This window comes from Aplidium turbinatum, chromosome 12 (assembly GCF_918807975.1).
Source record: "Aplidium turbinatum chromosome 12, kaAplTurb1.1, whole genome shotgun sequence".
NCBI classification, from domain to species: domain Eukaryota; kingdom Metazoa; phylum Chordata; class Ascidiacea; order Aplousobranchia; family Polyclinidae; genus Aplidium; species Aplidium turbinatum.
Genome location: NC_137483.1, coordinates 18,231,660 through 18,258,594, shown reverse-complemented (window position 1 = coordinate 18,258,594; position 26,935 = coordinate 18,231,660). Strand labels below are relative to the sequence as shown.

General features: G+C 37.1%; 1 protein-coding gene across 1 annotated transcript; it reads right to left on the bottom strand.

Annotated features, from left to right (window-relative positions):
* Positions 1-1,177: 1,177 nt before the first annotated feature.
* Positions 1,178-26,935, bottom strand: LOC145780639 (sushi, von Willebrand factor type A, EGF and pentraxin domain-containing protein 1-like). The gene is made up of 23 exons (XM_082592262.1): positions 26,870-26,935; positions 25,169-25,318; positions 23,358-23,528; positions 18,696-18,794; positions 17,732-17,908; positions 17,084-17,161; positions 16,228-16,407; positions 13,980-14,090; positions 11,846-12,020; positions 11,509-11,684; positions 10,725-10,835; positions 9,791-9,982; positions 8,906-9,103; positions 8,138-8,302; positions 7,791-7,973; positions 7,451-7,648; positions 6,990-7,154; positions 6,643-6,825; positions 6,302-6,499; positions 4,605-4,769; positions 4,273-4,386; positions 3,519-3,632; positions 1,178-1,824 (listed from the first exon to the last, which is right to left on the bottom strand). Exons 1-23 carry the CDS (start codon positions 26,922-26,924, stop codon positions 1,625-1,627), a joined length of 3,558 nt encoding a protein of 1,185 aa, XP_082448388.1. The 5' UTR covers positions 26,925-26,935; the 3' UTR covers positions 1,178-1,624.

The following is a 26,935-nucleotide window of genomic DNA, read 5'->3' as shown; positions in this document are numbered from 1 at the left end:
AATTCCGTCAAGTATAATTAATAAACATTGATAATTATAGAGTGATAGTCAAATTTAGTTTTGGGAATTTAATCAACGAAATTGACAGTAACATAATAATGTTCAATGGGATGGATGAGCTTGGCGACTTTTACAAAGTTTTAAAATGTTTGGTGAGATCTTCGTAAGATAGAGTCGAAGATCATCCCGTTTATGAACCAACAAGCGATTTCTTTGCTTTAAAAGCATCAATGTCACAGCCGAAAACCCCTTTTCAACCATACATGAAGTAGGAAACGACAAAATCCACATTCTAGCTTCTTTTTAGAGAAGCTCATATTTGCCAGCAACCTGGCACCAAAACAAATCGTATCGATCATTTCTGAATTTCACTCTTGACTCATCATCTGTTTGCATATCAATGAACTGCTCTTGAAGTTCCACTTCTACAGTAGGCCTACTATGTCTATAGGTTCGGTAGAAAATGGTTGTACCAGTACCACCCAGTTTGAAACATGTAGGACAGGTCCACGAGATCTGCAAAGCGAAGTTTCATGTCTCTATGAAGCATGTCTAAATGTGAGCAGTATTTTTCCGTTGTTCTGTAATAACATTCTCGCTCAAATTGGGAAACTGAATTAAGACATTTTGACCTGCGCTTTCACCTTGTTGACGTATTTTATCACAATATTCAGTGACTCATGCAGTTCAAGACTGAGATTACGGGCAACCAAATGCTGACGGTGAATTACACAATGTATTGCAATAAGCCCCCGAATTGCTCTTTTCATCAGTGCAATGAACCCTCGATGGTTTCCAATCATTGCCGGAGCACCATCAGTTGCGCATTGTAGAATATTCTTCAGTGGAATCCCCTTCTCTTCTTAGAAGTTTTTCACTGCATTAAAGATGCTTGATTCCCGAATATGTGTAGGAAGACTGAGCGCAAAAATCGTTTCTTCTTGTTCTCGTATTATGAACAAAACGCAGCAGCAGCGATACATTGTCGGCCAAGTTGGATTTATCTATTTGCAGTAAATGGTTTGCGCGTTGGACTGTTATTGGTGGTTTGCTAAATTCACCACCCGATCGCCCCCTTGGATTTTTTCGCCCCCCTGGCGCTCAAAATCGCCCCCAGGGGGGCGATTTTGCCCACTTTGAGAAACGCTGTCTTAAACCCTTTCTTTTGTCTTGAATGAATAAAAATTGATCACAATCACAACCGGGAACGGGATGCGTCATAAAAAAGTGTCAAAAGTGTCGCTATTTGTTATATATACTTTTTGGGCAAGTTATATTTAGCCCTACTTGCTTGTCAAAGATAGTCTAAAGCTATTAAGCCCACAGTCAGGTCACTGCAACGTTTGAAACTTCTGATCTAGTTTCTGAGCAGTCTTAATCTATCTTAGTCTTAATCCTTTAATTTTACTTGTTGCAAATACTGTTATGTAGCAATCTGTTATGTAGCCTACATGCTCGATGCATTGTATTTGCATGCAAGAAAGCGATGGCATTTTTCTCCATTGAAATATGAAGCTTCTGGACAGTAGACAAGATGCGAATTTGAAAGTGAAATGACAAAATATAAAGTGCTTTAATAAAGCGTAATGAAGTCATACAGTTAAAGCAGGAAAGACTTTAACATTTACGAGCATTGAAACAGCCAATATTCTGGGGTCCAAGCATGTCCACTCGAACACAGTGTAGTTGCATTGGCGCTGTTTAGACTGGCATCTTCTTCCCGGCAGGTGACGTTTAATTGTTGTCCAATGGGGTACGATGTTCTAGCTGCACCATTGATTAGAACGCTTTCTCGTACAAGCGATGGGTCAAAATAACAAGCTTCTGAAATTTTGCAAAAATGAGTTACAAAATTATTTTATTAAATGTGTCTCGACGTTTTCTTCGCGATTTTATGGTAAAAATAGGGATATCTAAAACTGTTGTAGGTAGTCTATATGAACAATAAAGTGTTTCTGATGACTCTTAAACCTTCCTTCTAGCTTCTTGATGTTGGGAGAACTGCAGACTTAAATTTTATTAGGATCCTTGTTAAAGGATGCAACTAAAAGAATAAAATCAGTAAATAAAACAAATAGGTTTGGCTATTAAATAATAATTATTGGTGGAGCTTTCGTCGCCGCAAAGACGGCTTCATCAGTACCCTTATTCAAACAGAATACATTTTGTTTTACATAAGTTTGGATCTAACATGGCGGTTTCCAGGCTTGTTTTTATTCAAAACCACGTGCTGTGCACTGCCGCACAAAAACAGCTAAACAAGTTAAAATATGGCTAGTTTGCTGGCTGGGTATTTTAGGGTTAAATATCAAATTTGATGTTCCTCACAAAAACAACTAAAAAGTTTGTTTTTATAGAAATAACAATAGGTTGCATCCAATGCCGGTCTTAGGGTATTTCGGGCCCTGTGCAGAATATGCTTTGCGGGCCCCAATGACAATGTTCAATTTAGTAGCGTAGCTAGGTATTTTGAAAGGAGAGAGAGTGGTTTGACGGTCGGCGGGCGAAGCCTGACAGCGGGATTGCCGAAGGACCGAAGGCGACACCCAGCGGCGGAGGGGTCTAGGGGGCTTCCCCCAGAAAATTTTTAAAAATTGCTTTGAATTTGGGACATTCTGAGAGCATGTTCAAAATTTGGGTATGAATGTTATTGTAAAATGGTGCTGTCCGTTGGCATAGCAAAAGGATAATGAGATCATGCATTCTTTGTCATTTTTCGGAAATAAAGCTACAATATGTTGAGTCTGAATGCAACCTATTTCGTCCCCTGATAAATTTGTACCCCGATTTCGTACCCTGATATCGGAGTAACAAAATCAAATTTCGTCCCCTGAAAAGATCGAGAGAAATTTGAAATGTTTGCGGCAACTCCTATCAGCGACTTCGGCTATGTTGTTTTTTTCTCTCGATCTTTTCAAGATACGAAACGTTCAGGGGATGAAATAGGTTGCACCCGTTGAGTCTCTATGTTTTCTTGTTGCTAATTCCTTTGTTGAATTCACTTATTGAATTTTTCCATTGGAAATGACAAAATTACTGCATTTTTGAGTAAATTGCTGGCCCCCTAATTTGCGGGCCCTGTGCGATCGCACGGTTTGCACACCCCAAAGACCGGCACTGGACTTGCATCTTAGCCAACATTTCAAAATAATTAATATTAATCGTATTTTTATTTCCGACCATTGCGATAACATACAGTACACTGCGATCACAGATGCGATACAACACACGACAGGAAGCAGCGAAGTGACATATAGTCAGCTGCTTCCCTTATTTGCTGCTCCCCAAGCAGCTTAAGTGTCTTTGCCGAGACACAACCGCGTGCTCTGGAGAAGTGCCGAACCCAAATCCTTTCGAACGTCGCGCAGACGTTCTCACCACTCGGCTACGCAGCCGACAACATTTTTTGAAATATTTTTTTTTCAATTTCATACTTTATTGAACAGTGTCAATTGTATCTATTCATATTAGTTTCTTATTTGTACTGATGTAATACCAATGGGGCGAAAAAGCATTACCTATTTCGCAGTTTTCGCCTGTGTAATCCTGGCGGCATGTGCAAGTATAGGAAGCCGCGCTTCCCCTGCATTGACCACCGTTCTGGCAAGGATCGCTCCAACATAAACTGTCAACTATTAAAAATAAATTCAAACTGTTTAATCCTTAGTTGTAATACACAAGAAAAAGTCCATGTTTAACAACTTCTGTATTCTTCAGAATGCAAGTTGAGAAGAACCTTATGCTGTTATGTTTTAATAATTGTTTTCAGTTAAGTTTTTCGAGTTGTTTTTTCTTTAACGTCAGACTGGAATGAAAGCCCGGTTCTGCCTACAAAAACGGCTAGATCAAGCGAGGTTGGTTTCACTCTCTGGAAGTGTCTTTGATTAATGGATTTAAAGGACAGCTTTCCCTTCAAGATTACCTAATGGGTGTAATTATACAATACATAGGCTACAGTAGACAGCAACAACTTTTCAATGTAGCAAGCGGAAATTTCACTCTGTTAATGCCTAAAGCCAGCTTCAGTAGTTCAAAGCCTCTACAAGTATGTGGAACTATCAGGATTAAACTTTAAAAGAAGCTTTTTCAGTCCGAAAACAAAAGTTTCCTCAACTAATAAAATTTGGTTATTCGAAGTCAACACAATCAGGTGAAACTGATTAAATACAAAAGGTTCTACTCCAAATGCGCTTGTTATTGCATTGCGTCGGCCACAATACTTCTAAACTATTTTTACGCAGGCATATTTTCCATTACACTAAATTCACTTACTTATTTCGCAATTTTTTCCAGAAAAATGATTACGACAACCACAGACGTAATCATTTCCTCTTCTGCTGCACAGCCCGTTGTTTTCACAAGGATTGCTAGTGCAGGGTGGAACTTCTGAAATATAACACGTTTAGATTACACACTAAATCTTTCAAATCAACTAAAACGACAAAAAATGTTGCACAACGAAAAAAGTAATTTTGTAAAATGACTTTAAGTTTCTTAGGTTGGATCTAAAACTGGCGATCTTTATTTTTGCCCAAGTTAAGTTGAGCCGAGGTTGTTCAAAGTGCCAAATAGTATGAGGCATATCTTTGAAAGCGGAAACTCACCCGGGCAAGCTTGACAGTTCCCCCATTGTCCACTTTCATATGTTTTATTGTAGGCACACCATGGCATATTGCCGTTTTCCAAGGTTGAGCATCTGTCGTAAGACACTTCGCCATAAACAAACGGAAATCGGCAACGCTTTCCGTCATCCCCGCAAACGTGTTCTCCTGAGTTGAAGACATTTATCGTCATGTACTATTCTCAGTGGCATTGACAAAGAGATCCTGGGTGAAATTTTTGGCCCGAACCCGAAAAGCTTTTAGGGGCCTAGAATCTTTATAATGGGCCGGAAAGTCAAAGAAAGCGCAACACATACTTTAGCTATTGTGCATTTTGTATTGTTGTCTTGTTTTGATGGATCAGGCATTTTATTGGTACCTGGCCCAAATTAATTTCTCAACGGCCCTAACTATTCTAAATATTGTTAATCATTAAAAAACTGTAGCAAAACATTTTCGTTTAAAAAATACTGTCAACAATCTCAAATATATTATCACTACTAGTTATAATTGCAAGTAGAGTTGGACTATCCGGATAGAGGTTAACCGGGTAACCGGCACAATTTTTTCAAAGTGTTTTCAGATATAATTTTGTCGGTTAACCGAATAGCACAAAAAGTAACGTTGTTGACACGTTTTTACACCTTTTTAGTTAGTTTAGGTATCCTTATCTGTGACTGTGACAACTGTGAGTTTTTGTGACTCACAAAGAAACACAAGCGTTTAAAATTATTATTTTCAGTAATGCATGTATTCTAAGACGAGGAGTCGAGGACTGTAAAGGGATTCAGTCAAAAAGTTTTGAATTCGAGTGTACACTTTGAATTGAGTAAAGTTTAAAGGTATTGAATTCAAACATTTTAAAAGTGAAATCCTGTATCTTCGGATTGCTCTCTTTAATCAAGAAATGGCAATAGCAAACAACGTAAAAATATAAGTTCTTGTAAAGTTAAATCAACAGAAACAAGACTCTTCTTCTGGTTACACAATTTAACAATCGACGCGTTGTGCTTTGTAAGAAATGCGTTGCAAATACAATAAAGGTTAAAAATGTATGACTTTTTTATTTAGATGTCAAGTGTGGACATTCACATCAAACTGTGACGGTTAGACAATTTCATAAACCAGTATTTGTGTAAATTTTGGAAGAGCAGTTATCTGACAATTACTGTATATTATCCAGCTATCTAGTTAGCTAAAATGTAAACATCCAGGTATATCAGTTATCTGGATAGTAGAATTTATTGATGTCCGAACTATCCCTAGTTGAAAGTGGCAACAATATCATAAAACTAACTTTTTCTTTCGAGTTTTTCGCCGAAGGTTATGTAATTGCTGCGATTTTTTGGTACACACAAGAAAATGGTCCATTGTAAGCATTAAAGTTTTCTCCGGAAATCTAATTTAAATCATGCTGAACGAACTACATGTTTCTTTTGGTCAGTAGCCTACAGACTATATTTTGTTGGGGTATTTTTAAACTATCTTTTCGACAAGTAACATTAAGCTATTAAGTTTTCTGTCTTGAAATCTGTTAAGTTTTCAAGTCAAAAAGTGCATAGAAAAATGTCAGTGAAAGACTGTAAGCTAATTACGTCGATGGGTTGCTTTGTGCATTATCTTTTTCTTATCAAAATTAAACCACAAAACTATTTGCGTAATAATATCTTTGCGCACAAATAAAGTGAGTTGTGACTCACCATTGTAACAGATTGGAAAAGAAGCAGACCAGGTTTCATCTATCTGACAAGTCACCGTCAGTTGGTCTGAGCTATGGTCTGCCATGACATACGATTCCGAGGAGCAAGCATAAGTGAGATTCTCGCCTGCTCTTAACACAGCACGAGTAGTAGAGGTCACAACATTCGGAGGAAGGACTGGGACGTTGCACTGAATTACTGAATCAAAATATGGTTTTAATTGTTTTTTTCGAAATGAGTATTATCAGATGAACAGCGCAAACCATTGCCATAAAAACCTGTCCTTGCCATAATAACCTGCCCTTTTATGAGCTTCGTTTAGTTATACATGTTATACATACCCACACACTCAGGTAGTTGAACATTAAACGTTCCGTCATCTTGACAAATTGCCACCACATTTTCTTCTTTGTGGCCTGATATGTTGTACCCAGGATCACAAGAATATGTAACTGACGCTTCTACTGCGATGCTCGCTTGGTTAGGAAAAACTTTTCCATTATCTGGAGCAACAACGCGGCATCCTGTAACACAAAGATAAAAATAAAGTTGATGCTAGTTTTGCTCAAAAAGATAATAGTCTTGCGTGGTTTCATAGTGTGATTGCAATAAAATTGAATAACTTTGAATTGCACAAAAAATAAAATAAATTTGCGGATAATAAAAAACTCAGCAATAACAAACGTACCCGGGCAAGCTTGACAGTCCCCCCATTGTCCAATTTGAAATGTTTTATTGTAGGCACACCATGGCGTATTGTCGTTTTCCACGGTTGAGCATCTGTCGTAAGACATCCCATTAAAATGAAATGGGAATCGGCAACGTTTTCCGTTATTCCCGCAAACGTGTTCTCCTAAGTTGAAAACATTTATTGTTATGTCCTATTGTAAACATTGGTAATCTTTTAAAAACTGTAGAAAAACATTATAATATGACAAAAGTTGTCCACAATCTCAAACATATTATAATCACTATTGGTTGCAACAATACAATAAAACTAACTTATTATTCCTTCGAATTTTTTAAATTTTATTGACAATCTACTGATTAGTGCGTTTTTCTGCAATAAAGCTATTCACTGAAGGTCATGTAGTCATGTCGCAATGATCTTTATTCAATTCACAAGAAATAAATGTAATTGTGACTCACCATTGTAACAGATTGGAGGAGAAGCAGACCAGGTTTCATCTATCTGACAAGTCACCGTCAGTTGGTCTGAGCTATGGTCTGCCATGACATACGATTCCGAGGAGCAAGCATAAGTGAGATTCTCGCCTGCTCTTAACACAGCGCGAGTAGTAGAGGTCACAACATTCGGAGGAAGGACTGGGACGTTGCACTGAATTACTGAATCAAAATATGGTTTTAATTGTTTTTTCAAAATAAATATTATCAGATGAACAGCGCAAACCATTGCCATAAAAACCTGTCCTTGCCATAATAACCTGCCCTTTTATGAGCTTCGTTTAGTTATACATGTTATACATACCCACACACTCAGGTAGTTGAACATTAAACGTTCCGTCATCTTGACAAATTGCCACCACATTTTCTTCTTCGTGGCCTGATATGTTGTACCCAGGATCACAAGAATATGTGACTGACGCTTCTACTTCGATGCTCGCTTGGTTAGGAAAAACTTTTCCATTATCTGGAGCAACAACGCGGCATCCTGTAACACAAAGATAAAAATAAAGTTGATGCTAGTTTTTCTCAAAAAGATAATAGTCTTGCATGGTTTCATAGTGTGATTGCAATAAAATTGAATAACTTTGAATTGCACAAAAAATAAAATAAATTTGCGGATAATAAAAAACTCAGCAATAACAAACGTACCCGGGCAAGCTTGACAGTTCCCCCATTGTCCACGTTGAAATGTTTTATTGTAGGCACACCATGGCGTATTGCCGTTTTCCACGGTTGAGCATCTGTCGTAAGACATCCTCTTAAAATCAAATGGGAATCGGCAACGCTTTCCTTCATCCCCGCAAACGTGTTCTCCTAAGTTGAAAACATTTATTGTTATGTCCTATTGTAAACATTGGTAATCTTTTAAAAACTGTAGAAAAACATTATAATATGACAAAAGTTGTCCACAATCTCAAACATATTATAATCACTATTGGTTGCAACAATACAATAAAACTAACTTCTTCCCTCGAATCTTTTAAATTTTATTGATAATCTACTGATTAGTGCGTTTTTCTGCAATAAAGCTATTCACTGAAGGTCGTGTAGTGGCTGCATGGGATGGTAGCACACAAAAATGGTTTATTGTAAGCATGAAAGTTTTCACCAGATATTTAAGTTTAATCATGATAAACCAACTACAGTACACGTTCTTTTTGGTGAACGCATGCTATTTTGTGGGGGGTTTTTAAACTACCTTTTCGACACGTAAACTCTACAAGATGCAAACCTAAGATACTTTCGAGAAAGAGTGGTGCATAAAAAAAAGTGCAGTGAAAAACTGTAAGCTAATTTAATTATTTTTATCGAAGGGTTGTAGGCGAGATTACTTTTCGTTATCGAAATTAAACCACAAAACTAATTGCGCAATGATATCTATTTAATTTACACGAAATAAATGAAATTGTGACTCACCATTGTAACAGATTGGAGGAGAAGCAGACCAGGTTTCATCTATCTGACAAGTCACCGTCAGTTGGTCTGAGCTATGGTCTGCCATGACGTACGATTCCGAGGAGCAAGTGTATGTGAGATTCTCGCCTGCTCTTAACACAGCACGAGTAGTAGAGGTCACAACATTCGTAGGAAGGGCTGGGACGTTGCACTGAATTGCTGAAACAAAACGTTTAATGTTAATAAAGACAAACAACACGATTCATCTCAAGTCCACACTAACTTTTGCTGCTTTTAAAAATTGTTTGAACTACTCGCCGCTTTCAAGGCTGTCCAAGCATTTCAGAATTAGGGACTGTAGGTACATTATGAAACGCGCAACTCCACTGTTCCTACTTCCACTGTTCTAAATCTAAAGGTTTTTCAATTCCACATTGTTATGTCCGTTGATAATATTGTCATAGCTTTTAAACCAATGTATAACTGGTTAAAAGCTTATTTGTGGGAGTGGAATGACGTTAGCCTATTCCACGTGGTTTTGTTGAGGTGCAGGAATAGAGACACAAGTAAAACAATGAAACAAACAAGTAATGTCTGAATGTTTTTGTAATAAGCTTTTTAAATTCTCCCAGTTCAAGAATTTAGATAATGACAACTTACCAAATTTGCTAAAATAAGACGATCGCGAAATTTCTCTCATCAAAAACAAGCCTATCTTATTTTTAAAAAATCAGTGTTACCTTGCAAATAGACAAAAGTGTATCCTTGCATGGAAATTAAAAAACTAAAGTTTCAAGCAACGTATACGTAAATATATTGATATACAATGGTACTGTTAAATTTCTTGTGTGTTACTTTCTACACAACAAATCCGAATGTTTCTAAAGAAACCGAAAGCAGTCCTACGTGTGCAAATAGGTAAATTTGAACTCCATGTTTGATCACTTCGACAAGTCACTTCTATCTGATCCCCATCTTGCCTCTCAAATTCATAGCCTTGGTCGCATTGGTAAGTGAATCGTTCACCAAATTGCAATCTGCGTTTTCTTGTTGAGATGGTCCCATGTTCTATATTTTCCGGCACAACACAATTTATCGCTGTGAATAGAAAACAATTCTAAAACTGAAAATAATTCCAGCAAAGTTAATATTACATCTGCAGACAGATTCCAGACAACTTTTTGTCATCAAAAATAAGTGTTGCTAGATGTTGCACCTCGTGAGGGACTTGAGCATAAACCTATACAAATACATGTGTGTATGTTTGATTTATCGATTCTTAAGGAAACTGATAAAGCGCTTTCAAATATGTACATTTTGTACAAACATTATGCATCTTAACAGATATAAGAGTTTACAAAAAAAATAATTACTGAATTCAAGTATTTATAACCTAAAACCTAATATTACGAACCATCTCGTATAAAACATTCTCCAATCGTATTAAAGCACCGAATCTTATAATTTATAATCTTTTATCGTAAGATTTATAATCTACTGAATGTAAAAATTGAATAAGGCTGTTCACCAGGCATTTAGTTAAATAACATGATATACGTTCTTCTGGTGCAAACTAAATTTGTGATAGTTCGGCTTAGTTTGCACTAGGACTAGAAGAACGTATATCATGTTACAGGATCTAATATTGCACTATAATACATAAAAGTAATAACAGTACAATTAATTTTAAATATTAAGTCCTAACAGATAGATTAGTTTAAAAAAAAATAATTACTCATATTAAATAGTAATAATATTACCACTGTATCTAATATTACACTATAATACGTAGAAATAATAATAATAATATAATTAATCTTAAATGGCCTAATAATCATACTTGTTTCGCATGTAGATCCTTGGTAACCCTCTTCGCAGTAGCACGTAAAACTATTAATTCGGTTCACACACGTTCCACCGTTCAAGCACGGCCCCTCAGCACATTCGTCAACTGTTACATAATACTACATTTGCTCGGGTTAGGTCAGATCTCAAGGCGGGTATAAGGGTTAAAATATTGATTGTTCGCTTTCCATAGACAACAGATGCAGAAACGTCTTTGAGTAACGAATTTAAACAGCACATTCTCATGTGGAAAACGTTACATAGTTGTAACTTAAAATCCAAGACTCTAAATTCAAAGCAAATACTCAGACTTCAAGGTAACGAGACACTAATGTATCAGCTAAAAATTTTGTGTTAGCTACAAAAATTTTGGCCTCAAAAATCTTAGATTCAGGTGGGACTGCAAAAACATTATGGCACAACAAAGATATCAATGGAATTTTTAAAACATTTTATAACAAACAAGGGTTGTGGTCGTGGTAACTTTTTATTCTCGTACTAAGAAAGCGTCTATGGAAAGCTTAATCCTGTCTGTTTCGTTTACTTGCAGACGCTTTGAACTACTAACACAGGCTCGATTACCAAGATTGACACAATAAAGTTTTCACTTGCTGTTAGAGATATTGCTTCTTATTCCTTCCACCCACTACTTTGACTGTAAAGCATTTCTCTTGCCGAACTGAGCTACTGTATTGTGCGGTGACATTTGTCTGCCAAACTTCTACAATATGCATGTTGATTTAACAAAACCCCTACAAAACAACTTTATCTCGACATACCACAATCGGAAACGTTGCTTTTCGCAAATGTGATGTCATCTAATTCAACCACAGTTAATGCACTTCTTCTTGCTTTAAATTCAATTTGAATACGTCTATTGGATGATTGGATTAGATGCTCTGTGCTCAGCCAAGTGTTCTTCGACTCACTTGGTTCAAGAAATCTCCATATTTCACTGAAATGTAAATTGAATCAAGCCGAGGACATAGCCTAATGAGTAAAGGACATTCACTAAATCTCATTAGTGAAGCGAAGTCTACCTAATCTAATAAGTACCAAATTATCATCAAGCATAGGCCACACGATAATTTTTTTGCTAACAATAAATCGTCTTACTGAGACTGGCCATCCAGAATAGTAGAAACGGTGAAATCGCCAGAATCTCCAATCTGTTCAACTTTGTAATAGAATCTCAAACACCAGGTAGAGTTTTCCATTGGAATACTTGGTGATGTTAAAGTTGATTCCGTAGTTTGATGTGCTGACGTCAATCTGGATTGAGCCAAATAACCTGAAACAAGCAATGATACAATAAGCACTAACCAGACAACAGACTTTGAGAAGAAATAACTTCTCCTAGAGACCAGGAAGATGAAATATTTTCTGACAGGTGTCAAACCCACAACAGTGCTTGATATAAACGACTCGGTTACTGGTGTAAAAAATAATTTGTTTGCGTTTTTCCCTAGAGACTACAAAATCAGGATAATCTTAACGAACAAATTTGTTATAATTTTTGTTAGTTGACTAGAACTAAAAGTTGCTGATTGATAGATTGTAAAATTTACATATTTATCAAATCATGAAATAATTGCTTACAAGCTCCAAAAAACAAAAAAAAATAATGTAAGAAAATGTACTACCTTTTGCCTTGCATAAACATAAAAATGATAAGATGAACACTAGTCTATATGCAATAAAAATTATTGAAAAATTGCTCTTCAAGCTGCCACATTTTGTTCGTGTTCATATGCATTTTTTGCAGAAATTTTGTTTAATAATGAACTCCGCCAATCTCTGAGTGAGTATACTGAATTTGGATTTCATGTCGGAGATTTTAAAATACTTCATCGTTTTCCGCGCCTCCACCGTATTGCATAAACATCTTTCATAAACACTTACCGTGGCCTACAATGGGCTAGCGTAAATTTAATAGCAAAGTAGGGTAAATAAATTTGGTGATGACGTGAACATGGTGCAGATTAACTTCAGTCAGAGTGACGTAGCTAGAAATAAAATTTTAGGGGAGCAAAAGCAACTGTTGGAAGGGGGTAAATATTTTAGTATTTAAAATAAAAACTTGGTTTAAAAATATAGTTACTGAATGCAGCTTAACATTTATAAAACGTCATTCAACATGTAATGCAATGTCATTAAACTATTAAAAACCCAATTTTGGGGGAGAGAAGAAAGATGAAATTTTGGGGAGGCGATTGCACCCTTAAGCTCTCCCCCGTGGCTACGTCCCTGACTTCAGTAATAATGATTCGCTACAATCGGTGTCCGGTTGTTTGGTCGACAGACATTTGGTCGACAGTCATTTGGTCGACAGACATTTGGTCGACAGCACGTTTGGTCGACAGACATTTGGTCGACAAGACATTTGGTCGACAGGACATTTGGGTTAGGGTTAGGTTAGGGTTAGGGTTAGGGTTAGAGTTAGGGTTAGAGTTAGGGTTAAAGTTAGGGTTAGAGTTAGGGTTAGAGTTAAGGTTAGAGTTAGGGTTAGAATTAGGGTTACAGTTAGGGTTAGAGTTAGGGTTAGAGTTAGGGTTAGAGTTAGGGTTAGAGTTAGGGTTAGAGTTAGGGTTAGAGTTAAGGTTAGAGTTAGGGTTAGAGTTAAGGTTAGAGTTAGGGTTAGAGTTAGGGTTAGAGTTAGGGTTAGAGTTAGGGTTAGAGTTAGGGTTAGAGTTAGGGTTAGTGTTAGAGTTAAGGTTAGAGTTAGGGTTAGGGTTAGAGTTAGGGTTAGAGTTAGGGTTAGAGTTAGGGTTAGAGTTAGGGTTAGAGTTAGGGTTAGAGTTAGGGTTAGAGTTAGGGTTAGGGTTAGAGTTAGGGTTAGAGTTAGGGTTAGAGTTAGGGTTAGAGTTAGGGTTAGAGTTAGGGTTAGAGTTATGGTTAGAGTTAGGGTTAGGGTTAGAGTTAGAGTTAGGGTTAGAGTTAGGGTTAGAGTTAGGGTTAGAGTTAGGGTTAGAGTTAGGGTTAGAGTTAGGGTTAGAGTTAGGGTTAGAGTTAGAGTTAGGGTTAGAGTTAGGGTTAGAGTTAGGGTTAGAGTTAGGGTTAGAGTTAGGGTTAGAGTTAGGGTTAGAGTTAGGGTTAGAGTTAGGGTTAGAGTTAGGGTTAGAGTTAGGGTTAGAGTTAGGGTTAGAGTTAGGGTTAGAGTTAGGGTTAGAGTTAGAGTTAGGGTTAGAGTTAGGGTTAGAGTTAGGTACCACAAATGACCGGGTACCGCTACATTCGAGACTTCTGCTACCTCTTGGGCCATTGGGCACGTCCCTAGAGAAACTTCTTGCCCATCGCGATGCTGGATTAGAATAACTGCATGTAGGTCTCCTTGCATCTTCAAAGTCACAGTCTGCGTCAACTAAAACAACAAGATAAACAAATGTTGTAAAACTAGAATGTAAGCTTCAGCGGCACCTAGTGAATGGAATAATTCCTCGGCAACAACATTTCAACAATCGGAAAACTTCACTCTGCCAATCTCGGTAACCGGCCCTACGTCAAGAGCCTCTACATCCTACAAGTTTGTGAAACTACCAGGAATAACCAATCAAGGCTTTGTCAGTCCGAAGATAAAGATTCAAAACCAAAACAAGTACAAGCAGGCTAAACGTAGACTGCAACTGCCGTGAAATTCACAGAGTAAATCTCTAAGAACAAGAAATCACTGGAAATTTTTTTTTTTTTTGATATAGTGATGGTTTTTCAATAAGGTTCTTAGAGGATTTTTTAATTCGGTTTCTACTACGTCTCCAGTTGAGGATCCTGATTTCAAGAACTTTCTAACAATCCCGTTTATTGGTAAGGAGTTCAAACATTTTGCCACAAGTTTGTCCAGATTTATTGCCTTTATAGCTTTGAAATCGATTTGTTTGTTTTTTTAATGTCAGACAATCAGACATTCTCAAGGCAATGTATGATAAAGAAATTACCAATTTTCTATACAATAAAGCTTTTTTTTAACATTAATTTAACATCCGCAACGCAACGGGATGGCGCAACGAATAAAGCGTTGGCTTTCCAATTATGCAAACCTTGTTGCCACTTGCTCTTTTTATAAGTAAAAAATAATCGACTACTGAAACAAATGGTTGAAAAATATGACTGTACAGTATACATATTTCAATTGTTAAAAATATTTTGCTAACAAGCCTCCATAAACATCACTAAACTAATTGCAAGAAACAAATTGCAGCATTTTTTTTATTATGATACGAAATTTTAGCACAAAAATGCATGCGGTCAAAATTGACTGCAGCGATCTTTCTAGGTAGTGAAATTTTGCTGTCTTTCTACAGCAATTAGTTAATTACCTATCAATTCGAAGATAGATATTAATTATAATCGTGTTTTATCTTGCGCCCATTGCGACAGCATAATCCTCCACGCACAGTAGGCCTAACACCAACGGTAAAACATACAGTAGCTTACACTGCAATCACATATGCAATACAGGAAGCAGTGAAGGAACTTATAGTCTTCAAGTCACATTCATTGTTTGTAGGGGAGAGTGGGGCTAGTCGGAAATTTTTTTTTTAAAGTGAACTTTAAAACAATTGGTGCATAACCTGACAACTTGAATCGGCTTAAATTATCATCTATGATGTCCTCTATCATACAACCAAAAATAAGTATTGAATCAATTCAGGTTTTAATGAAAATTTAAAATAAACAAACATACAATTGATTTTTCAACTAACCCCATGCCTGGGGTTAGTTGAAAAACGTCAGTTTAATGCCCACTAATGAACTGGATACTCTTTTTTCAACCAACAAACATTTACATGGGGTTGTAAGCAAATATGTTTACTTGCTTTAAAATCAAAATGCAATGAATTCTACATCTAATCACCGGAAAAACATTTTTTAATAAACGCAGTGTTAAAACTTGTGATGCCGCATATATAGCACTTTCCAAGTTATTCAAATTAAAATTTTACAATGTATGTCTGCTTAAAACAGGTACATTGGAACTTATACTACTTATTATCGTACCACGACGATATACTCGTAACATACTACATAGTCATACCGCTATCAAAACATTTTCCAAGTATCCTCACCCACTATTTTCCAACTAGCCCCATTAGCATATGACAAACTATTTTCCTAAAATATTCAAGCATTGTGCATTAAACTAAAATTTGTTTATTTCTTAGTGTTGTAGAACACCTACAGCTGATACACACCAAAAAACTTCTTCCTATCTTTAACGATATCGACGCATGAAATGTTTTTAAATGCGCTAAAAAATTTACTTTGAAAGTAAGAAAACACAAAATTGTCAGCCAAACAAACATACCTTGACTCAACAAATCTAAACTAACATGGATTGTGTGTTTTTATAAACTACTTCACATGTTTGCAGTAAATATTTAAAAAAGTTATGGAGAGTTAAAAAAATGATCATTTTTCAACTAACCCCGCCTTCCAACTAACCCCACTCTCTCCTAACTTATTTTAGAGTTTAATTTTATTCAATGCAACAAAAATCTTACTTTTGCATTCAGGAAGCTCTCCCCAAGTTTGATATTTGTTGCAAGTCCCAGTTGGATTTCCCACTAGTTTGTAGCCATGATCACAAGAATAAGCCACCATGGTGTTAAAATTAAACTCCGCCAAGCTTTTTGTATCCACAGATCCATGTTCCGGTCCGGTCGGAACCCCACACTGAAGAACTATCAACAAATGCCAGGTTTCATTAGAGTTTATTTTTCTTTCTAATCACGGCAGAAAAAAAAATATGCAACCTACCATAACATAACAGAGATTTAAAAAGTAGAAGCTGTGAAGAAATAATGCTATGATAGGCTCGAAAGAAAAATCATTCTTCATACAGCAGCAGAAGTAGTCTACCAGCCTACCTTAAACAATATAGATTGCTAAGTCCAAGTATATGGTTGCTGCACTAATAGCCATTGTCAAATTCTTGCCTAGCGGCAGCTCTATAACAATTCCACTTATAAACTAGAAATAAGCAAATTTATGTTCAATTTTTATAATGACAAACTACTGGAAAACTTCAAAACTTTCTTCACATATGTATCAGCTATACATTCGTATAACACCCGACGCTCAAGCTCCAATTCGCTTGTACTCAACAGGCAAATACCCAATTATTCCAAAAAAGTTTTTAAATGCATGGGAATCAAGGCATGGGACAATCTTCCACAAAATATGAAAAAACACATGAAAAAAGGCTACAAATTGTTTAGTAAAACTTGCAAAAACACTTCTTCAAGAATCAAGAGCTATAGAAGCGATATCTACTACCAGACTTTAAAGAGGTAACTCTTGGCCAACGACATGCAGGAGGAACCTATTTCATTGCTTTTTTGAAAATAGGCTACTTACTTGAACATCTAGGTAAATTTCTGTGCCATTTCCCGTTAGTAGTACAGGCAATATTTAGTGTTCCTACCAGTTCATAACCTGAAATGTATCTGTTGTAATTTTGTTTTCAAATGTTCAATTAATGTTGAAGTTGAATTAATCTAAAAAGTCGTAGGTTACTTTCTCACACACCACTACACAAGAGTAGCCTACTTCCTGTTATGCACGGCAAGCATGCTTAAAACTGTTATACGTCAATTCAAAGCCGATAATTCAAAGAGGTAAATTCCAAGCGGTCAATTCAAAGCCGATAATTTATTTACGATAAAGACATAACTCTAACCCTAACCTTAGGCTAACCCAGGGATCTCTGAAGAACAGACATCCCTCCTTCAGAGATCCCTGCCTTAACCCTTCGTCTTTGAATCATCGGCTTTGGATTGTCTGCTTTGAATTGTCGTAAAACTGGTCATGATAGGCTATAATGCTTGCGTATTGTGTGAAAGCTTTGTTGCAACATGAACAACATGTTTTAAATATGGCCTGCCCTAACCTATGCATTGGTGCGGTGGTCAATAGATAGGTTGGATTAGCATTAGTAGTTACCATTTCAAAAACGTGTAAGTTTGCACTTTGACCATTGACTCATAGGAATCCGCTTAACCTTACCATCATTGCATTTAAAATAAACCCGACTGCCAAACAAATAATCCGAATCGCCGACTTGAAACCCATTCACAGGGGACCCTGGATCACCACAGTTTCTTTTTATGCAACTCAATCTCGGAGAAGACCATACTCCACCATCAAGACATCTAATTTCCGGAACTCCGGTCATTTCGAAACCTATATGTCCAATAACAATCACTTGGTGTATTTTCTTGTGACCAAACACACCAGCGTCCACCTACATTCAGCGTAGATGGAAGCAATCGAAGAGTGTGAGGAGGGAGGTAAGAAAGAGAGGGAGTAAAGGAGAGCCGGAGAGAGTGAGAGTGAGTGAGAGGGAGAGAGTGAGGGACAGAGTTTGTTTATTTTATCTTTCCAGCGCGAAAACAAAAATGAGCAAATACATAAATAGAACACATAATGTATTGTAAAACAAACTGGCAGCATCGAATAACCATGTGGGAGAATTGGCTGCTGTGGTGTCACTTGCTTGTAGTTTGGCACGTCGAATGTCTTGTCAAGGCACAGTCTCGTGCTCACAATGGTGTTTGAACCATCAACCTGCAGAGCGTAGATCAGATGCCTTCATAAAATGGCAACTCAGTCCACATACAGTACAATAACTTAAATACACAGCTGGTTTTACCGTTTACAATAAATACAGCACACAGGGAGAGTGTAGAACTGTAGATTCTACGACCTCTCACGCCTATCCAGGGTCACCATATTTTACACTTTCTATGATTGGATGCACAATGCACATTGTATGTTTTCGTTTTCTTTTTTCTGTACGGTACGTTTTATTTTGCATCCGAACAAACATAAATGACTGACTGGTTACATTTTTAATACAACTTAGCAATCAGCTTCAAGCAATATCCGATCTTTTGTATTTTAGGTGACCTTTATGTGGCTTGTTGGAAATGATCAAACAACGTTTCAAACAACATCAGGCTGGCATTACCCAATCGGCAAGTGTATCGCAGTGTTTCCCCGACAGCAAAAGTTTCTTTATATGTATCCGGAAAGTAGTTTGCTTCTGCTTTTGGAGTGGGGCAGGCCTCTGAACATGACAAACACAACATAATGAATAACGTTTGAGTTTGATTACTGTCGTTTTTTTTCTGGACGCTTAATGAAGAGCGAAGTTACATTAAATCGTCATGCTGCTTTGTAATTTAAACCTTTCTTTTGGAAATGATATCCAGACTTAAGACACCACTTTTAAAACATGTTTTAGAAGACGTTAAATTGCATGCAACATGAATTATACATTATTATTTACAATAGCAATAGCTTATTATTTGCAAAGTTACACCGTGCAGAGGGTCCAAACTTTAAAGCTCAGTGGTTAAGCGAACGACTTTATACACGAAGACACAGCAAGATGAAGCGGAAATGCACTCTGTCAAACTCATTAACCGATCCTGTGTCAGTGGTCAAAACTTCTACAAATCTACAAGCATGCAAAACTGCCATGAATAACCTAGCAAAGACTTTGTCAGTCCAAGCATAAAGATTCGAACCCAGTAGCGTTGACAGGAGAGTCCAAGGGCGGATCCAGGCCCGGGAGCTTATTTGTGATCTGCCGGTGGCTGCAGCAGATGAGGTTAATCAACCAATCAGAAGGCAAGATTTAAATCAGCTTAAAGTCACGTGACTCATGCACGTGGTAATATGAGCGTTCTTCTGATAGATAGGTAAGTTTGGTGGACGCTTTGCAGTTGGCAGCATGGTCTAGCAGTTCTTGAGAGTTAGGGTTAGGGAAGTAGTCATTTTGAGGAGGTGGGTTCGTTTCCTACCTTTACCGTTACTATTTTGTTCTTCCGTAACACCAGACTAAAATAAATAAAAGGTCAACTTTTAGCCGCAAAGATGAGGCTGATCGATAAAGATGGACAAGTAATCCAAACACAAGAAGGAATAACCAACAGATGGCAAGAATATGTGTCAGAACTATATGATGATGAACGATACAATATAGAAATGTCACCATCAAAATCTGAAGCCACAAAAATAATGGAAGAGGAAATTAGAGAGGTCATAGCAAGTCTCCCAGATGGAAAATCAAGTGAGGTAGATGAAATTCCTGCGAAACTTCTGAAACAACCGGGAGAAAGGGGATTGCAGAACACGACGAAGCTAGTAAACAAGATTTAAATTGTACAACGGTGGTGAAATTCCGGATAACTTAACTAAGAGTATCTTAATCCCAATACCGGAAATAACAAAAACAATGAGATGTTAAGAACACAGGATTATAAGTCTGATATCACACGCCATCAGAATTCTGTTACACATTATCAAAAATAGAATAACCCCAATAATACAACACCAAATTGATGAAAATCAAGTGGGCCGGAATAAAAAATGCAATCTTCCTCCTAAGAACAATTGTCGAACGGAGATTAGAAAAAGAAAAATACACTTACAGCGCATGTATAGATTGTAAACAGCAAAGCATTTAACGGGATAAAACACACCAAATTACTACAATTGCTTGAAAAATTGAATTCCCGGTTCTTAGAAAGAAGACTTACAAATAAAAAACAAATATAGTTATTAGTCTCTAAATCCTTGACAGCCTGTTCACCTAATAGAATCTATTTTGAATTAGATTATATTAGATATTAGAATTAGATATTTTGACATAGAAGGTATTTTGAATAGAATAGATTCTATTTGAATAAGGACCTTCTGATGATCCTCCTTTTAGGTGAAACAGGCTGTCAAGGATTTAGAGACTAATAACTATATTTGATTTAATTCGCTCTGCTTGGCTTTTTGCTTGGCATTGAGCACTTTTTGTAGTATTGAAAGTTTTTATTGTTTATATAAAAAACATATTTTAATTTAAACAAACAACAGCAGTTCGAAGTGATAGCAGTCTCACAGAATTTTTCCGATATTCAAAGAAGTTCGGCAGGGATAAATACTTTCACCTATACATCTTTCAATTTATACAGCAAAGCAATAATCAGGGAAACATTAACAACACTAATCCAAAACGGACTCAAATTCAATGGTCAAGTAGTAAGCAATATACGATACGCAGATCACATTGTCATTCTCGCTGACACCGTAGAAAAACTGCAAGAAAGCATGGACAAAATCAATGAATGCCGCCCCGATAGCTCAGTGGTTACGCACCCGGCTCAAGATCACGCGGCGCTGGTTCGACTCTCGGGGTGTGCGCTTGAGCAACGCATTTCAGGACTGCTCTCCATTCAGCAGCACCTAGTGAATGGAATAAATCCCCAGCAACAAGAATTCAACAATCGGAAAACTTCACTCTGCCAATCTCGGTAACCGGCCCTGTGTCAAGAGCCTCTACAACAGTGGTTCTTAACCTTTACTAACCTGCCGAACCCTTACGCTATTCTGCAAGCTTTCGTCGAACCCCAAATTTTCGCTGAAAACACAAAATCAAAAATCTACCACATTCAACAGTAACTTAATACATTACTGTATCAATGAGACTTCTGTTGTTGTTTTTCTGTGACCAATAGTGAGATTCGAGGCTTTGTCTCGGAAACAGCAATTCTCACGACATTTTCGCATGCAAACCAGTTCCTTTTTTTGCTTTAACATCCACCAGAATAGAAAACGCATGCTCGCATAAATAAGTAGTTACGGATGGCATGAGACCTTCAAGGACAACCTTTGTAATAACAAGATAACTTTCCATTTGTTGGCACCATAACGTTTGAAGATTTGGTCGGAAATACAAAACGTCGGAAATACAAAAGCTAGTTATCATCTTTAACATCAGGAGGTAACCTAGTAAATAGTCACCAGAAGAACGCAAATTACTTTTATTATTGTTTGAAGATTTGTTGTGTTGAAGTTGCTTTTTGCACCTCGCTTTCTTGCAGCTCGATAATGTCATCCAAGTATGGACTGTTTCTATCTGCTGTTGTTGAAAAAAATTGAAAATAGAACTAAATTTCATTGAACTAAGGAATTTCGTCAAAAATAAGAGCCCTGCTTCTGCCGTTCCATGCAAAAAGAAAATGTGAGGAAATTCAAGTTTTGAGAAAATGACGTTATTCTTACCGATTGTTTTTACAGTGTTACGTTTTTTTTTTGCATTTTGTGTTACATGCAGATGGCATTATTACATCACGCGTCAAACACACAGATGTTTATTTACCATCATGTAGGCCGCAATCAAGTTTCGGCTGGGTAATATTTTCCTAAAATATTCGCTGATGTACAATTCAGTAGGTCGTGTGTTAATGTTTCAGAGGACTTTAGCGCCGAACCCCTGAAACAGCTTCGTCGAACCCCAGGGGTTCGATCGAACCCTGGTTAAGAACCACTGCTTTACAAGTATGCAAAACTTCCAGGAATAACCTATCAAGGCTTTGTCAGTCCAAAGATAAAGATTCAAAACCAAACCAAGTACAAGTAGGCCTATGAAGTATGCGAAACTACCAGGAATAACCTATGAAGGTTTTGTCAGTCCAAAGATAAAGATTCAAAACCAAACCAAACCAAGTACAAGTAGGCCTATGAAGTATGCGAAACTACCAGGAATAACCTATGAAGGTTTTGTCAGTCCGAGGATAAAGATTCAAAACCAACCAACCAACCAATGAAATCAGTAAAAAATACAAAATGAAAATAAATTTGAAGAAAACAAAGACAATTGTTGATAGAAAAAAGCAACGAAAATAAAAATTAAGCTGGAAGGAGAGCAGTTGGATCAGGTCACCACGTACACATACCTAGGATCCCTCATTACACAAGATGGAAGATGCACTAATGATGTAAAAAGAATCATTTTGGAAATGTATAGAATTTTTAAGAAGAAATATAGATTTACAATTAAAACTGAGACTTCTATCTTATTGTATCAAACCAGTCATGTCATATGGAAGTGAAAGTTGGATCTACAGCAAAGAAATTCACAAAAAAATTATTGCTTTACAACTCTGGTACTACAGAAGAATACTAAAAGTATCATATAAAAAAACACATTACAAACGAAACAATTAGAAAACCAGAGTGCAAGATAGATGGGCAAACGACTTAGAAAAACAAAAGATGAAATTCGCTGGACATATTTTGAGAAGATCGGCAGGACAGCTACATCAATTGGTGATTGAAGGTATGGTGGAAAGAAGGAGGTGCAAGGGAAGAAGGAGACGAACTTGGGGAGGCGATGTAAAATAGTGGGATAACTTGTCAAGCATCGGAGAAGGCAAAAGAGTAGCGGAAATGTAGAAGCAAATGACAGCCAACCTTCGGATCGGAGACGGCACGTGATGATGATGAATAACCAAAGTTCAAAGCAAGAAACAGCTATCTGGTTGAGTGCTAAAAAAGTCGCAATGACCGCAGTCGGCTGGTTCGTAGGGATATTTGTGCTATATTAAAATATCTACTGGTCAAAACAGGTCATCTGCTGCAGCGACCTAGTATACAGATTACAAATACGAGGCCCGAGATAATTGTAGGGGACCGAAATCTTTCCAAAGGACCCGACAACTTGAAGAAACCACGGCGTAGTTTTTGGAAAAGGTGTTAGAGGCCCGAAGATTCCATTGATACCAGGCCCAAATTTTCTTCTCAATGGTCCTGTTCGAACCATCCAACCAGTATATTGCATTCTCGAACTTACTTTTACACACTGGATCCGCACCCGTCCATTTTCTGTCTGCTCTGCAGGTTCGCTCAGAACTACCCTGCAAAATGAATCCAGGGTTGCAGATGTATGTTATAACGTCTTTGTAGTGACGGTCTCCTTGGACTGTTCCGTTAGTGAAGTTTGTTGCAGCTGGACAAGTTAAATCTGAAAATATACATAAGTTACCCGAGATAAATAGGCCATAGGTTTTTGAGGACATGTTATAAAGTAGCCTGCTCGCTTATAGTACTAAACTTTAACTATAACGAATAGAAGCTGTTATTTTGTGACCAGAAGTTACGGTTGTAACTTAATTATTAAAGTTTACGCCAAAGACATTTAAGCTATTTAATTGTAGGCTACCTTGAACTAGAAAATATTGTGATATCTGCACATAAAACGTGATTAAGAAAAAAAGGCAGACCAAGAATGATTTGGACAACAAACATCACTAAATGGACAAAATTAAGTTATGAAAATTCCTACGCAGTACAAACAGCTCATGGTCGAAAACTATGGCGCGTTGTATTCAACTTTCAATACGAGGAAGAAACATAATGATGATGAACCAGTTTGCTCCGGCAAACGTTGATGGACGCTGCGTGTTTGTGTGCCCAGTATCGGCAAGCGTGAATAGACGCAACTTTTTGTTGCCGTCGGAACAGCGTTTATGATCGCATACAGCTTGTATTACTTGGGTGATTTCCCTAAAGCTTATGTTATCTATCAGAAATAAAGTTTGGCCTCAATAAATCATGTTACGGTGTTGCTTTCTCAGCGAAAAGTAGGTCTGTTTGGTCTGTTAGGTCTGTTTGTTAATAAAATCTTTTCGAGAGTTTACAAATTTAAAATGAGTTGGCAGTGTTTTTGGATCATAAAAAGCCCGATGAACAAAATTATTCCAATTTCACACTCGCTTATGGTCTGCAACGAAAGCTGAATATGTGAAAGTTTCGCATGTCAAGAAATTGTCACGACGTATTTTTACAGTTGCCAACAGTCATCGAAGACGCACGAGACAACCTAAACGCTACTGCTATTCAAAATACCATCATTGAACATTTGACACATTTGATTGAACGCATTCAACTTTATTTTCCAGAAACATATGATCCACGGGTAGGAAATGAATTATCGGAAATCCATTTGAATGGACTGTGAATAAAACAGTTAAAAATAAAAGTTTATTTGAAAATAAATCGTTGCAGCTTTGCAAGCTTTTGAATGAAAGTGAAAGCAGAAAAATCGAAATTGCTTGACAATGACAAGGTTATTAAAACACACTTTTTATTTCCTTCCACATATTTTCGTGAAGCTGGTTTTTCGGCAATGAGTTATTTAAATGAAAAGTACAGAAATGCAGAAAACAATTGGGCTCATCTTATACCGCATTGCTATTTATTGAGTCACATTTAGATAAGCGGACCGATAATAAGCAGGCATATGATTTGCATTAGATTCGCTTAAATTAAATGTGTTTGTAAATTTGCTTATTGTGAACTTGTAAAACTAAGATTGGACTTGGGTTTTTTTAAGTGAAGTCTGTGACCAGTACGCCGAATGATGGTAAGATCTCTGCTATAGGCCTACGATGTAATAAAAGATTTGAGTAACACTGGCTTATGATCTATATTGCACATTTGTACAATTGTACATTCCTATGCATTGCTGTTTTTTTGACGCAACAAAATGAACTTTCTGACTTTGAGCCTAGGCTACGTGGTACAATGTAGGCTAGCCCAAGCCTAACCCAAAGGCTTCTCATAATCACAGATAAAAAAGAAAACAAACCGAACAACACTAACTGGGGTTGAAGCAGGACATTCCACAAATGTCATCACATCTGCAACGCTTTCTTGGCCCTTTGCAGTCTGTGTTGGTTCTGCAGCTTTTCGTGCACCTTCTTCCTATTTCTACTTGCGACAGATCACGCTCTGGGCATTGTTGACTTCCAACTAAACACAACCAGATTAAATATTCATGTTTGTTTTACATTTTAAAGGATGCTATTAACTATTTGCTGCTACGTCAGTTAAGTTCTGGAAAATCTTCTTTTTGGCCGCTAAAACTGATCAAAGTGTTGAAACGTTGTTTACCACCCAGATAGCTCAGTTGCTTTAGAGCCCGACTTTGTTCAGAATAAAACTGCAAAATCAAGCGGCGCTGGTTCGGTTCTCGGGGTGTGCACTTGAGTAACGCATATCAGGACTGCGCTCCATTCAGTGGCACCTAATGGATGAAAAACTCACACACAACAGCACTTCAACAATCGGAAACACCACTAAGCCAATCTCGGTGACCACTGACCAGGCCTGTGTCAGTGATTCAAAGCCTCTTATTTTGGGAAATTAAGCTCTCAAAGAAGCTTTCTCAGTTTAAAGATAAAGAGTAGGCCTACAGCGATAAAAAACATCAATATTGGCTGATGGCAAGCATGTTACTTTCCATTTGGTTTAATCTAATCTACATCGTATTTGCATAACAATAGTGAGACAAATTTCAATTTTTTTGTGCTTTACTGGTATTGTATCTAATCATTACTAAAATGAAAAGTAGTCGTTCTAGTGTGATAGTATAATATCTAGGTACATTACATTATTATAGCCTACGTAAGCAAATATAAACCAGCCAACTACAGTGGTTCTCAAACTTTTTTCTGTGCAACGCATTTGGCATAATTTGCTAAACTTTTGACGTACTCATGGCATAAATGCACATGGACAAATTTATGTTATAAGCTAAATGTGGATACATGAGACTGAAAATTAATGCTCTATATGCAAATTTAATGTTTTCTGTAAATTTAATCGCAAATTTTCGGAAGTTACTTCTCACTTCTATCCAGAATTTCTCACTCTTTTCAATAATGTCAATCAATATTTCGTTGTAATCACAGTCATGACAAAACTATGAGCGCTACTTGGCCGCTGACAAAGTTTTCATTTTGTCCACCCCGATACTTCAATTGGTTGAGCGCCCAACTTTAAACATAAAGTAACTATAAGATCAATCGGCCATGGTTCGGCTCTGGGGGTATGGGGGTATGCGCTTGAGCAACGCTTATCAGGACTGCTCTCTATTCAACGGCAACTAGTAGGCTAAATAAAATAATTTACAGACAACAACACTTCGACGATCGGAAACTTCACTCTGCCAATCTTCAATAACCGACCCTGCGTCAGTGGTTCAAAGCCTCCAAGCGAAATTACCAAGAATACCAATCAGAGGCTTCTCAGTTGGAGGATAAACATCCGAACCAACCAACAATCCAAGTCAAGCGTTGATCAACAATCTATTGCCTTAAAGGAATAAAGTTGAATATACTTCACATAGCCGATAAAATAATAATATTTAGCTTTTATATGTATTTTTTTTCTTGTTAGGATACCGAATCTATGTGCGACCTTCTTTCAATTTTTAATTGACGCACCAGAGCGTCGCGTCGCACAATTTGAGAACCACTGCCCTACTACAGTAAAACGATCATTACAGGTGTAAAAACTTACTGCAAATTACTCCAGCCGCAAACGTCAACAGAGAAAATAATGTAAAATTTTGCATCTCAGCAAAGA

What these genes read in the sequence shown, in the direction of transcription:
- LOC145780639 (XM_082592262.1), bottom strand. Translation starts at nt 26,924, where the DNA reads ATGCAAAATTTTACATTATTTTCTCTGTTGACGTTTGCGGCTGGAGTA. An exon ending in TCAACTACCTGAGTGTGTGG is followed by an intron (nt 7,649 to 7,790) that starts GTATGTATAACA and finishes ATTTTGATTCAG; the next exon opens with TAATTCAGTGCAACGTCCCA. An exon ending in TCAACTACCTGAGTGTGTGG is followed by an intron (nt 6,500 to 6,642) that starts GTATGTATAACA and finishes ATTTTGATTCAG; the next exon opens with TAATTCAGTGCAACGTCCCA.